The sequence below is a fragment of the Lepisma saccharinum genome, chromosome 10 (genome assembly GCF_977018435.1).
Source record: "Lepisma saccharinum chromosome 10, izLepSacc3.1, whole genome shotgun sequence".
Lineage (NCBI taxonomy): Eukaryota > Metazoa > Arthropoda > Insecta > Zygentoma > Lepismatidae > Lepisma > Lepisma saccharinum.
In genome coordinates, this window is record NC_139238.1 from 81,591,300 (window position 1) to 81,606,762 (window position 15,463).

At 35.6% G+C, this 15,463-nt stretch overlaps 1 protein-coding gene across 1 annotated transcript in view; it reads left to right on the top strand.

The window, feature by feature from the left end:
* Positions 1-15,463, top strand: part of LOC145994404 (ATP-binding cassette sub-family C member 4-like) — a 143,919-nt gene that overhangs the window by 69,869 nt on the left and 58,587 nt on the right. Inside the window, exons 11-12 of the mRNA XM_083130526.1 lie at positions 8,506-8,689; positions 13,714-13,938. Of these exons, the coding sequence (XP_082986652.1) occupies positions 8,506-8,689; positions 13,714-13,938 (409 nt within the window). The remainder of the gene's footprint in view (positions 1-8,505; positions 8,690-13,713; positions 13,939-15,463) is intronic.

Sequence of the window (15,463 nt, forward strand, 5' to 3'; positions counted from 1 at the left end):
AAGCTTCTTAGGTATTCTAAACTCCCTAATATATTATATAATTTATCTTTTTTAACCGAATCAAATGCTTTTTAAAAATCAATGAATAGCTGATAGACATTTTGATTACATTTCCACTTTTTCTCAAGTGTGTCTGATGTGAAAAATTTGATCTATAGTTGATCTGTTATGTTTAAATCAGGGACCTGTAACGTAACGCAATTCATTGGTATTTGTCACTGTTCTGCGTTATTTCCGTACCGGGTACCGCGTACCGGCCCAAGTTCCGTGGGCCGTTCCAAGGAAAATACCAGAACCTCTTGGTAAGGCGAACAGTAACGCTTCTGCTATACCGTTCCGTTCGTACCCGAGAGTGCTTCGGGGATGACAGCTTTGGGTACACAGAGTGGAACGTTAAAATACCCGTACCAGAAAGCATGGAACTTGTTCCTTCTCTGAATGCCGGTTCCGTTACGGTACGTACCTCTCCTTAGAATCATACCGGTACAAATTCATGATGGGTATACCTGAAACTTTGGGATCGGGTACAATTGTAACTAAACCTATTTTCAACAAATCAAATGGGTATTGAATGGATCAGAAAATATATGTCACGTAACTCTTCATTTTAAAACTTTCATTGTTGAATTCTTGAAAAATCGATAATAACTAATATTAATGGAGGTTGTAGGCAATATATATATAAAAATAAATATGGAATCGTGAAATTTGTTATTAATAATGTTACTTTTATATAACCAATACACGTAATATTAGGGTGCAAGGTGATGCCAACATATTAAAAAAAAAATCTTTTCAAGCAAGATATTGAGAGTTCGACATGATGACAGTTTATGCAATTAGAATATTACCAACTAATACATGTGGAAAAAAGGGAAAGTTAATCTACGCCATATTGAGAAATGTTGCCATCTAAGTTACAGATCTTAAATTCGGGTTGACCTGGCATTGCCAATCAATATGATTTTGGTAAAACTGGAAATTAGACGCCATATTGAAAAATGTCACTTCTTAAGATAAAGAAGTAAAATTCGCTTTGACGGTAGCTTATGCTAATTACAGTATGGCAAATCAACATGATTGTGGAAAACCGGAAGTTGATGGACGCCATATTGAAAAATGTTACCTCTTAAGATAGAGAAGTGAAATTCGGTTTGGTGGTAGATCTTGCTAATTAGTGCATGTTAAATCAACATGATTGTGGAAAACCGGAAGTTGATGGAAGCCATATTGAAAAATGTTACCTCTTAAGATAGAAAAGTGAAATTCGGTTCGACGGTAGCTTATGCTAATTAAAGCATGGCAAAACAACATGATTGTGGAAAACCGGAAGTTGATGGACGCCATATTGAAAAATGTTATTTCTTAAGATAGAGAAGTGAAATTCGGTTCAACGGTAGCTTATGGGAATTAGAGTATGGCATTTCAACATGTTGTGGAAAACTGGAAGTTGATGGACGCCATATTGAAAAATGTTATTTCTTAAGATAGAGAAGTGAAATTCGGTTCAACGGTAGCTTATGCTAATTAAAGCATGGCAAATCAACATGATTGTGGAAAGCCGAAAGTTGATGGACGCCATATTGAAAAACGTTACTTCTTAAGATAGAGAAGTGAAATTTGGTTTGACGGTAGCTTATGCTAATTAGAGTATGGCCAATCAACATGATTGTGGAAAACCGGAAGTTGATGGACGCCATATTGAAAAATGTTATTTCTTAAGATAGAAAAGTGAAATTCGGTTAAACGGTAGCTTATGGGAATTAGGGCATGGCAAATCAACATGATTGTGGAAAACCGGAAGTTGATGGACGCCATATTGAAAAATGTTACCTCTTAAGATAGAGAAGTGAAATTCGGTTTGGTGGTAGATCTTGCTAATTAGTGCATGTTAAATCAACATGATTGTGGAAAACCGGAAGTTGATGGACGCCATATTGAAAAATGTTACTTATAAAGATAGAGAAGTGAAATTCGGTTTGACGGTAGCTTATGCTAATTGGAGTATGGCAAATCAACATGATTGTGGAAAGCCGAAAGTTGATGGACGCCATATTGAAAAATGTTACTTCTTAAGATAGAGAAGTGAAATTCGGTTCAACGGTAGCTTATGCTATTAAAGCATGGCAAATTAACATGATTGTGGAAAGCCGAAAGTTGATGGACGCCATATTGAAAAATGTTACTTCTTAAGATAGAGAAGTGAAATTCGGTTTGATGGTAGCTTATGCTAATTAAAGCATGGCAAATCAACATGATTGTGGAAAACCGGAAGTTGATGGACGCCATATTGAAAAATGTTATTTCTTAAGATAGAGAAGTGAAATTCGGTTCAACGGTAGCTTATGGGAATTAGAGCATGGCAAATCAACATGATTGTGGAAAACCGGAATTTGATGGACGCCATATTGAAAAATGTTATTTCTTAAGATAGTGAAATTCGGTTTGATGGTAGCTTATGGGAATTTGACCATGATAAATCAACATGGTTTTGGAAAACCGGAAGTTGATGGACGCCATATTGAAAAGTGTAACTTCTTAAGATAGAGAAGTGAAACTCGGTTCAACGGTAGCTTATGCTAATTAGAGCATTACAAATTAACACGATTCTGGAAAACCTGAGGTTGATGGATGCCATATTTGAAAATGTTATTTCTTCAGATCGAGGACTGAAATTCGGTTTGGTGGTATTATGGACATTACTGTATTGGAATTCAACATGATTATGAAAAATCGGACGTTATCGGAAAATTTTACTTTAATATTCCTCTTTTCCATTGGTCATTGCTTATAGTAATTAGAACATGGTAAAATTTATATGATATTATAAAAGCGGAAATCGATGGACGGCATAATGAAAAATGCAATTTATTAAGATGAAGAAGTGAAATTCGGTTAGGTTATTGAGCTTGGTAATTCGAACATGGACAATGCATATGCTGTTGTAAAACTGGTACTTGATGGACGCCATCTTGAAAAAGAAATACTTTTGACTGTCGATTTAGTCTTTATTTATTAAAAATAAATATGAATGAAATTAATTATAAATTTCTGCAACTTTTACCAATCACGTCGATGATGATGAGTGATGATTAGATGAAATTCAAGAATGTGAATTGACACTCATATAGAACACCAATGTCAAACCTGGGACTCTAACCCGGCACTTCGTCAACTATAGCACTTTTACCTAGATTGATGATAGTAGCCCTACATGTACAAATTTACATTTATATTTTACATCTAATCTTTCACTTTTACTCGTTCCAATCGAGAAGTTCAAGTTACAATTCAATGCTTTGTGACGCGTTAAAAATTTGGTGTTTACTTGTGCGTCACGAAGTGGATCGTCAAGTCATACATGTGCAAATATGGAATGCATGTGCAAGGGCAAAATCTAAGTTTATTCATTATTTTCTGTAATAAGTCTTCAATTAGTGTAAGCATCATGCTAACATATGCTTTATAAATGTGAAAGAAAGTGCTCGTTAAGCCGCCGGATAACAACGATCTCGCCACCTAACTTTTTGATTCGAGTCCAAACTTGACATATCCCTTCTTCAATTTCATGTAATCATCAGCCTTCCTAATTACATAAAATAATCAGTCACGTGTTCTTGCAAGTGATTTACATATTCGCACTTCAAATAGTCAAAACTCGTGTCGTTAATTCATTGGAAAAAATATCATGAGTAGTATAGAAAATTATTTATTTTTTGTTGTAACCCCAATAATTGACTTATCATAATGCCCACTTCGTGACACACAAGAAACACCAAATTTTTAACACGTCACAAAGCATTGAATTGTAACTTGAACTTCTCGATTGGAATGAGTAAAAGTGAGAGATTAGATGTAAAATATAAATGTAAATTTGTACATGTAGGGCTTCTATCATCAATCTAGGTAAAAGTGCTATAGTTGACGAAGTGCCGGGTTAGAGTCCCAGGTTTGACATAGGTGTTCTATGTGAGTGTCAATTCACATTCATGAATATCATCTAATCATCACTCATCATCGTCGATGCGATTGGTAAAAGTTGCAGCAATTTATAATTAATTTCATTCATATTTATTTTTAATAAATAAAGACTAAATCGACAGTCAAAAGTATTTCTTTTTCAAGATGGCGTCCATCAACTACCAGTTTTACATCAGCATATGCATTGTCCATGTTCGAATTACCAAGCTCAATAACCTAACCGAATTTCACTTCTTCATCTTAATAAATTGCATTTTTCATTATGCCGTCCATCGATTTCCGCTTTTATAATATCATATAAATTTTACCATGTTCTAATTACTATAAGCAATGACCAATGGAAAAGAGGAATATTAAAGTAAAATTTTCCGATAACGTCCGATTTTTCATAATCATGTTGAATTCCAATGCAGTAATGTCCATAATACCACCAAACCGAATTTCAGTCCTCGATCTGAAGAAATAACATTTTCAAATATGGCATCCATCAACCTCAGGTTTTCCAGAATCATGTTGATTTGTAATGCTCTAATTAGCATAAGCTATCGTTGAACCGAGTTTCACTTCTCTATCTTAAGAAGTTACACTTTTCAATATGGCGTCCATCGACTTCCGGTTTTCCAAAACCATGTTGATTTATCAAGGTCAAATTCCCATAAGCTACCATCAAACTGAATTTCACTATCTTAAGAAATAACATTTTTCAATATGGCGTCCATCAAATTCCGGTTTTCCACAATCATGTTGATTTGCCATGCTCAAATTCCCATAAGCTACCGTTGAACCGAATTTCGCTTCTCTATCTTAATAAAATAACATATTTCAATATGGCGTCCATCAACTTCCGGTTTTCCACAATCATGTTGATTTTCCATGCTCTAATTCCCATAAGCTACTGTTGAACCGAATTTCACTTCTCTATCTTAAGAAATAACATTTTTCAATATGGCGTCCATCAACTTCCGGTTTTCCACAATCATGTTGATTTGCCATGCTTTAATTAGCATAAGCTACCGTCAAACTGAATTTCACTTCTCTATCTTAAGAAGTAACATTTTTCAATATGGCTTCCATCAACTTTCGGTTTTCCACAATCATGTTGATTTAACATGCACTAATTTGCAAGATCTACCACCAAACCGAATTTCACTTCTCTATCTTAAGAGGTAACATTTTTCAATATGGCGTCCATCAACTTCCGGTTTTCCACAATCATGTTGATTTGCCATGCTCTAATTCCCATAAGCTACCGTTGAACCGAATTTCACTACTTTATCTTAAGAAGTAACATTTTTCAATATGGCATCCATCAACTTCCGGTTTTCCACAATCATGTTGATTTGCCATGCTCTAAATTCCCATAAGCTACCGTTGAACCGAATTTCACTTCTCTATCTTAAGAAATAACATTTTTCAATATGGCGTCCATCAACTTCCGGTTTTCCACAATCATGTTGATTTGCCATGCTTTAATTAGCATAAGCTACCGTCAAACCGAATTTCACTTCTCTATCTTAAGAAGTAACGTTTTTCAATATGGTGTCCATCAACTTTCGGCTTTCCACAATCATGTTGATTTGCCATGCTTTAATTAGCATAAGCTACCGTTGAACCGAGTTTCACTTCTCTATCTTAAAAAGTAACACTTTTCAATATGGCGTCCATCAACTTCCGGTTTTCCACAATCATGTTGATTTATGGTGCTGTAATTAGCATAAGCTACCGTCAAACCGAATTTCACGTCTCTATCTTAAGAAGGAACATTTTTCAATATGGCATCCATCAACTTCCGGTTTTCCACAATCATGTTGATTTGCCGTGCTCTAATTAGCATAATCTACCGTCAAACTCAATTTCACTTCTCTGCTTGTTCTAAACATAATGGTTCCTACTGCGCATGCCTCCTAAAGTCGTTTTCACGTTCAGAAGACACAATGGGCTCTTATTTTCTTATGGGAAATACGAGCGCGCTGTTGTCAAATTTCTGGATTTACAAATTTAGCTTAAGTAAAATCGGTACCTGCAGTTTTGCAGGAAATTTTGTAGAGAATACGATGGTGAACACAAAAAACTGGTAACTTGCTTACATAATTTTAGATAAATTAAAAACGCAAATTTTCGGTGAAAACACAATTTTTACATTGTTTTCATTCCTAACGTTGAAACATGCCGTAAAATTGAAGCTTTCATTATGAAAAAAATTGACACTGTTTTTTAATTGTCATAGGTGACGGTGGTACTCAGAATTTATCAATTCTTTAAAGCATATTTGCATTAAAAAATATTCAAATAAAGTATGTGGAGATTTTTTATATTCGTGCAGTAGAAAATGTCGTCGCTGGCCATTTTTTGTTCTGTAATTCCAAGTAAAAACTTCCAGCGACAAAGTTGTGGAGAAAATAATGAAATTATTTTTTATAACCACTCAAAGGTTCCCAGAAATATTACTTCCATGCATTTGGAGTTTCTTTTTAACCCGAACCGCGCGCGAAGTAAGGAGACGTTGTCTGGCCATCTTGAGCCGACTCACCGCAGCATTCCGGCTAATCACCACCAAGTTTTCGAGTTATTTTATTTCCATTCAGTAAAAATATGAACTTCATGCTGTTTGTTATAATAGAATTGAAATTACTTAAATTTAATAATTGACAATTATTTCCAATGCTGCTGTTTTGATCAACATTAGTGCTGTCGCAAATACACGTTGTTTTCGTTTACATTACTGTCGACATTAATACTGAAATGAAGATCACCTTTCAGTTTCCAACATACACATAAATTCATAGACACCATATTAACCCCTGAAAGGCTTTCCAACACGTGACAAAATATGGGGCTTCAAGTTAGAAATATGACATGCCTTGCTTGAGTCATTCACGTCTTATCAGTTCACGTGGGCCATAACTCATTTGTTTGTTTGGGTTGCAACTTTAACCCATGTGCCAGGTTCCCCTTACTTGAGTGAGAGATCTGCTTTGGTCTGTTTAGACTTTTTCCCTCTCCCGAAAAAGTGTTTTCAGTTGTGTGAGCTCTCAGTGATTTTTACTTTTTTAAGTGATTTCTGAAGTGTCATATTCGTGCATTACACTCGCGTGTGTAGTGATCGCAATGGATCATAGTAAAAAGGGTAACTGTAACGTTCACAGTATAATATTAATATTAGTAATTACATATAATTATCATTATATATACAAAATATGTAACACCTTCATTGTGAAGGAAGGTCATCATTTCCCGGCGACATGAGCTAGCGCTGTATTGGCAACACTGTGCGGTTTCTCCATAAGCGCCGTTGTGTCTTCTGAACGTGAAAACGACTCTAGGAACAGGTTGCCTGAAGGACGAATATCGACCTTCTGCGCAGGTCGTTGTAATTAGTATATTCTACATGAGCTTGTTAAACTAATTGTATCTATTGTTAATAGTTAGTGACGTCTTCGAAATTTTTGCATAGCTGATACCATTATTAACAAATTAATGAATGATAAACTAGATATTATTTATACATATTTTTCGGATAAATAATTATCCAGAACGATCACGCATTAGCTTTTTCTAAAGTTATTATAATAATTTTTTAAACAACGAAGTGTATATTTATCGGTATTCCATTTGCTGCTGTGGAATTTTGATTGACAGTAAACTTAATTCGGATACCCTCAGTATGTTATGATACGTACTGTAAGTTCCTGTTACAAATGTAACCCGGTTCATCCATTTCTATCCATGTACCGGTATTTTAATAACAAGCGCTGGTCATAGTGCTTCAGTACCGATTACCAACTTGTGGTTCCATTTCATACCCGGTAGCTACCGTTCAGGTACAGTATGTACGGGTATGATCGTACCCGTTCCATCCGAGACCTGTTCCACTCAGTACCTGAAGCGAATGGGTCGTTGAGTAACGGTATGTCTAATTTACCCAGGTTGTAGGTAGGTCCAATCTGTCCGGTACTGTGTGGAACGCCAATGCCATTGTAACGCATATCGATAGTTCCGTTCGTAACTTGACAGCGTTACAAGTTGGGTTACGTTACAGGTCCCTGGTTTAAATCCATATTGATAATCACCTATAATTTCATTAGCATACACAGTGTGTTTTCATCATAATTTCGCCATTAAATCATTGAAAAATATTACATGATAAAGTACACTTATTCTTGATTTGATTTGATATTTGTTTTTTAGCATTGCTTTCCTGCAATTTTTGGTTATTCGCAACGATGAGGACGAGTGATGAAATTAATGATGAGACAATCACAAAGAACACCCGTGCCTAGGTCAGGATTCGAACCCAGGACTCCTGGCATCAAACACTATGCAAAGCACTGCGGCATACTTATCCTTAAGATACAATGTTTAGAAACATTTTATTTTTCAGAAAAAGTGTAGGAAAAGTAACCGATAAAAGTTAATCTCATTTAATGTAATTAATGCTGTAAACTTTGAATACTACTAGTGTTTCTAAGTTATGGCACACAAACCAAAGTATAACACGTAACACATGTTCTGTTCATCATTCAGGGCAGTGTACAATGAAGCTGATATTTATGTTATGGATGAACCATTGGCTGCTGTTGATACTATAATTGCGAATCATTTAGTGGAAGAATGCATCAAGTCTTATTTGCAAACAAAGACTCGGATTATTGTGACACATCAGTTGCAGTTCGTGAGGGATATGGATCACATCATTTGTTTAAAAAATGTAAGTTGTTTTGAATAATGCTAATTGTTATTTACTATTTAAGATCTTAACAGCTCATTCCTTCTTTTAGGAATAGCGAGGTTACACAAATGTCTTGTAATATTTTTTGACATGATAAGGTTGAAGGAAGACACCAGAACTTAAATTCCATTCTCACTGGTGGAGTCTCTCTTTTGACATAGTGGTAACATAGTTGCCTTGAAATCAAGGCGTTCCGGCTTTAATATGTGGTGGAGACACATGCTGGTTTGGATCCCACTTTAAACTCTGGATCCAGTCCCAATTAGCGGTGCTAAACTGGCTGCCTGGCCGGATGTGATGGCTGCCTGGCTGGCTGCTTGTCTAGTTTGGAGGAATAGGAAATGTTCTAATTACTACTGGCTTTCCTCGACTAGATACTGTGGAACAGCCAATCAGAGCAAAGTTTGGCCATGTGAAGATAATCTGAGAGTTTACAAAGGAGAGTATTTTGTCTGTGGTTTCCAAGGGTTGGCTGTTTCTGTTAGTTTCTCGATAAAAAAGAAATGAAAGAGAAGATGTGCAGTGCATTTGTGTTAATTTCATTAATATTTAGGTATTTATGCAAAGCAATGAAATGTGTACTTGTCAAATATGATTAGCCAAAAATGAAAATCCTTATTATTACAAGTGTATTAAATTAAATATTTGATTTTTTTAAAATTTGTGAATGATTCCTGCGAATCTCATGTATGAATATTGAATATGCACACCCGAGTTAATTAAAAAGCTTGTTTGGTAAGGATTGATTACTATACAGGGTGACTGGTAATTAGATGTATTCCCTGAAAGGGGTTAAAGTAGAGACAATTTGCAATAAATTTGACCATATGATACCCCGTCCGAAAATTAATAGTTTTCGAGATAATCGAGTTTCAATTGTTTTTTAAAAAATGACAATTTTCCACATAAAAAGATGAATTGAGAAAAAACTTATCATTATATGGAACTTATTTCAGCATTTTATGATAGCTAACAAATAAGTGGTTCATTGAAAAAAGTTTTTCCCTAATAACAATCACATGTAAGTACCGGGTGGGTCTAAACTTACAAGTGATGATAAAAAAATGCACTCTTAGTTTACTTGGCAACGTATTAATAACAAAAATGGTATGACACGAAGCGTACAAATTACGTAAATTACTTCCTTGTGACATCTGCTATCCAACAAGGTACAAATGTTGCTAACATACACATTTGTGTACAAGAAATAATACTTCATTCATCTTCATGTGAATGGAATCAATGAACAATACAATTAAAGAACATTACATGTCTTGCTCAAAGTGGGCACCTCTATTACGAATGCAGGCATGCCGGTTTCTACGGACATTTGGTCTCTTAACTCGTGATGTGATGGTGTCCTTGATGTGTTGAACAACTGTTAAGATCCTCTCCCTGAGCTCTTCTTGCGAGTTTACCGGTGTCTTGTCATGTGGCTCCAAATGTAAAAGTCGCAAGGCTTCAAATCGGGGGATCGAGCCGGCCAGGGAATCGGACCGCCTCGGCCAATCCATTTCTTTGGGTAATTTTCATCCAGCTACTGTCGCATGCCCAAGCAGAAGTATGGATGGGCATAATCAATAATCATTTCTTCGAGCCATTTTTCCTGCCCAAAATCTTAAATGGCATCACTTATGAACATTTTTTGAGGAACGGGATGGCAATGTTGTTGGAGGATGTGCCTCTAGCTACAAGACGTGACATGATTTATCATCATGATGACTGCCCAGCTCGATCCCCCTATCGATTTGATGCCTTGCGACTTTTACATTTGGAGCCACATGACAAGACACCGGTAAACTCGCAAGAAGAGCTCAGGGAGAGGATCTTAACAGTTGTTCAACACATCAAGGACACCATCACATCACGAGTTAAGAGAACAAATGTCCGTAAAAACCTGCGTGCCTGCATTCGTAACAGAGGTGCCCACTTTGAGCAAGACATGTAATGTTCTTTAATTGTATTGTTCATTGATTCCATTCATATGAAGGTGAATGAAGTATTATTTCTTGTACACAAATGTGTATGTTAGCAACATTTGTGCCTTGTTGGATAGCACATGTCACAAGGAAGTAATTTATGTAATTTGTACGCTTCGTGTCATACCATTTTTGTTATTAATACGTTGCCAAGTAAACTAAGAGTGCATTTTTTTATCATCACTTGTAAGTTTAGACCCACCCGTTACTTACATGTGATTGTTATTTGGGAAAAACTTTTTTTTTCAATGAACCACTTATTTGTTAGCTATCAGAAAATGCTGAAATAAGTTCCATATAATGATAAGTTTTTTCTCAATTCATCTTTTTATGTGGAAAATTGTCATTTTAAAAAAAAAACAATTGAAACTCGATTATCTCGAAAACTATTAATTTTCGGACGGGGTATCATATGGTCAAATTTATTGCAAATTGTCTCTACTTTAACCCCTTTCAGGGAATACATCTAATTACCAGTCACCCTGTATTTTTTCGAACTAATCTCTAGTCCATACCTTTCTTTTTTCATTTTTAATAAAAGCACAAAGCAGTAATTCTCCTACAACATTCTTCAAATTGCTCGTCCATCTTAAGAAAGGTTGTCTGCTCTGCTCAATGTCTTATTGGAACAAAAGACTATTCGCGATTAAAATTATCCAATATGCCATCTGGTGAGATTTTCAGGAACCCCTCTAAGTAGGACACTTCACTGTGTTGTAGCTGTGCAAAACATGGGGAACATGCGAAAAAGTAATGTCTACTGTTCAGTTTTTTGCTCTAAATCGTTTTGTGGGTCAGGACAAGTGAAAATCTTACATGTGTTTTCCATCCCGTGGAATCAACAAAATGAAATTTGTAAATAAACCAGGGAAAACAGAACTGATTGACAAGATTGGCAGAACTGAAATGCGGCAAGGAAATTACGAAGAATGCACGAGTCTGTTCACTTTATTTTCCGAAAGATGAAAGTAAGTTTTAAATTTCTCTTTATGAATACAACATTTTTTCTTCGAAAGCGATGTAGTATGTATGTACTTTGGAACAGGTGCAAGTCGATTAAGTGTGAAGATGAAAATAGTTTGAGAATTAATTAATGTCTGTAATCGTAAAGGTAAGTCAGAGAAAGGAAATTGTCATGCTAATGTTGCTGTTTCATGCAGGAAGTTAATTTTTGGTGAAGACTGAAGATAGCCTCAATGAAAATTTTGTTGTTGTTGTTGTTGTTATTATTATTATTATTATTATTATTATTATTATTATCCTGTGTTGTTATTAAACCAGCCTGCATCTTTGGGAAAAGAATTACAACTGTATGTTTACATCTTTCTCCTGCCCAAGCTTTGCAATACAGGTGAATTGCTTTATTAACAAATCATTTCTGAGAGCCCCAGTTACAACCGAGGTGCAGATGAAACAGCGCTGCTTTGAAAAACCAGTTCTTATACGTTAGTTTCGTCTGCGTTTTCCGTGTTATTTTTGCCTATCATAATTAAAGGCTTTGCTCTCAGCACAGCTTCACCTTCGTTATAGTTCCTGGAGTTCACATAGCATTCGCAATATTTAAAAATATCGCGTAATTTAAACGTTTCTTCCATACCAGCAATGACAACACGCTGCTATTACGTACTACTACTGAATTTAAACAAACATTTATCCTACATAGAGCGGCCATATTGGAGGCGGCACTAGTGCTCAGGTGGTAATTTTAATCGCTAGTTGACAAGTACGGTAACAAGTATCATGTGAGGTGAAAACTAGCAAATGGGTAGCCAGTCCAGCAGCAGCCAGGGCATTCCTACTGGAAATCCAGTTCAGTGTAATTCAGGCTTTAAAATAAAAACTCAACTCCTGTAATGCTCCTTTGGTGAATAAGGGTCGTTACATGGGGATGTAGCTGAAATCCTTAGACACTTGAAAATACAAAGCATTCTATGATATTTCTTATAGTTTATTGACACACTTCTTACATACAGTATTTCAAAGTTCCTACCCTAACCTAGTTAAGTTCTAATATTTCTGTAGGAGACTATCCGAGATTTAGCAATAGTAAAATAAAGAGAAGTCCATTACCTTACTCAGAGGTATTGGCTGGTGCAGTCTGGCGTCGAGCAGCAATTTTCCTGGACTGGGATACTGTTCCATATTGGGGGTGGGGGATATATCAAGGTGTCTTCCTGCCCCTTTGCTTACCAGTGACCTTTCAAAGTCATTCCGATCTTAGTGGCTCTTTGTACATAAGTCCATTTCCTCAATTTACTCATGATGGGTAATCATCAGATCCCCATATTTAGTCCTAGAGCAATTATCCATATTTGGGAAATCACAAGATCACGGTTTTCCTTGTTTCAGAGAACCTTGAAGTTGTTTACTAACCCTTTTATGGGTTAACCATTTCTCCCTATTCCAACCTTGGCCTTTGGCCAATGAATTGGACTTATAGTTTTTCCATGCTGCTGGTTCGCAAAGGGACAGAGACTGTATGCTTTAGTGTTGCACACTGATATGCGTATAATAAAGTATACTTCCAGTATTGTTAAGACTAGCACCAAGTCAAATACCATCAGTTCAAATATTTTATGAAACATAAAATGTATTTTATTAATTTGGTTCATTGTAAGGAATGGTTGAAAATCCATCCGTTACACTCCATTTTGCATTGATTCATATCCAGGATGGCTGATTATTCTGACAAAACACTTCCCAGCCATCATATAAAATACTAATTACACTTTTCTGGTTTTTATGCTTTTTATTCATTCAATGCTTTTACACATATACACACAACAAGGTTGTTAATATTTTACTTTTTCCTCTTCTTTGTGTATGAATGCCCACTGGAGATTTAAACAATGTATCTGTGTTGAGTGTAATTGCTTTTTTGTAGCTATAAAAACCAATGAAATAAATGTAAAATTCACTTGTATTGCTTATTCATAAACATGTTCTAATGAGGCATAATCTAATCTGTGCTTTATAAATATTGAGATGTTTTTATATTTTTTTAAAAAATTTTTATTTGTAAAGGGAAAGATTCAATTTCAAGGAACATACGAAGAAATTGAATCTAGCGGGTTTCTTGAAGAACTAACAAAGCAACATGAGACTGACAATATGAGTAACATTGTGTCAGAACCAACAAGTCAGGTTAATTTGGTTCCTTCTTTCATTGTTCCTGCAACATGGATTGGAAGTGACCCTATGGTAAAAAGCTCAGTACGAATCTTGATTCCAGTTCAAACATCATTTGAGGTAAGGTTTTTTTTTCTTATTTTGGAGTTATTTATAAATATTTGGTTTAAATTTTACTTTAGTTTCAATAAATCAGCCGATAAATCTAAGGCTATGTATTTATGGAGAATTAAAGATCAAGATTTTGGTACATTCGGGATCAAAAGTGGTACATAAACTAACATTTCGATGTTGAAATGGTGAATGTAATTCTAAATTTAATTTAAAAACTATATTTATTACACAAATTAAACATTTCCTTTCTAAGGATGTAGTGTAGTTAAATTTATTCCTGTGTGAAGTAGTCCACTTTTGCTTCTCAATATATTCACATCAGAATTAATCTATTTTCCTGATTTGCATAACTCGCAGGATAATTCAGACTTCAGGAAGCATGGTGTCAGTAAATATTCACTAAATTTCATATTTAAAAGTTAATTTTGCATTTTGCAGTTCTTTTTTTTAATTTCATAACAAAACAAGGTAGCAGGTTCGAATACCAGTCTGAGACATCATATCATCATTCACACTCATTTTCGTGTTTAACCTTTAGGTGCTCGATCGTCTAGATCGAGATGCTCTTAGGTAACCCTCAGGTGCCCGATCTTCTTGATCGAGACGCTTTGTCAAGGTCGTAGTTTTTACGTTATAACTTTGCTATTTTTGGCTAGAATTCCGATTTTTTTATATATTGTTGTTAACACATGTATTTAACAGAAATGATTGTTGCAATTTTTTCCCATGAAAATGGCGGGTAAAACGAGACTTCTTTTATGCCTCTTTTTTCAAGGGAAAAATTTTGCCGACAAAGGAAGGCCAGCTTTGTTGTTCTAAAGCAAAGTGTTTCCCTCACTGCATTCGAAGGAAGTTTGTTTATCGGTACCCGAGGTCAAAATGAATGTTTTCCATCCTTTTTTTCAGGGGGGCGGGGGAAAACCCCAATTCTCTTTTTTAAAAAAATATTTTTGGGGGGATTCCCCTCCCCCCTCCATATATATGCCGAATGTGCATAAATTTTATATCGTCTGAATCTGTGATTCATTCCGCGTACAACGGTATATCATTCATCTCTCTAGGGCAATTAGCCTCCGATCTACACTCATTTAATTGAAACTCGGCATTTTGCTCAAAATCGACTCAGGCAGCAAGGGGATTGGTTACCTTTGAAAATGTCCTTGGCCTCCTAAAGGTTAACCAAAAGTGACAGAAAAGCAAAGTAAAATAAACAATATCAATGAATCAATATCGAAACCTTTCAAAACCATGAAAACTAACATTATAGTGTGTTATTTCACATCTCATGCTTCTGTCAAAAATGAACATGCATGTCTCCTGATTACAGATGCTTACTCTCCCAAGCTCACAGTCTCTCTGTCTCCCCTCTCCCTTCCATCCTTCCTCTTGAGAGCCAATACCTGCCAAGCAGCTTTCCATTGGATGATACTTGGGCAACACTTTGAATCCCATCTTCTCTGTTATCTGACTTTAAAGGCTGGAGTCTGCCAATATTTCATGTAGTTCCGGAACTGCCCTCACGATGTTGGGT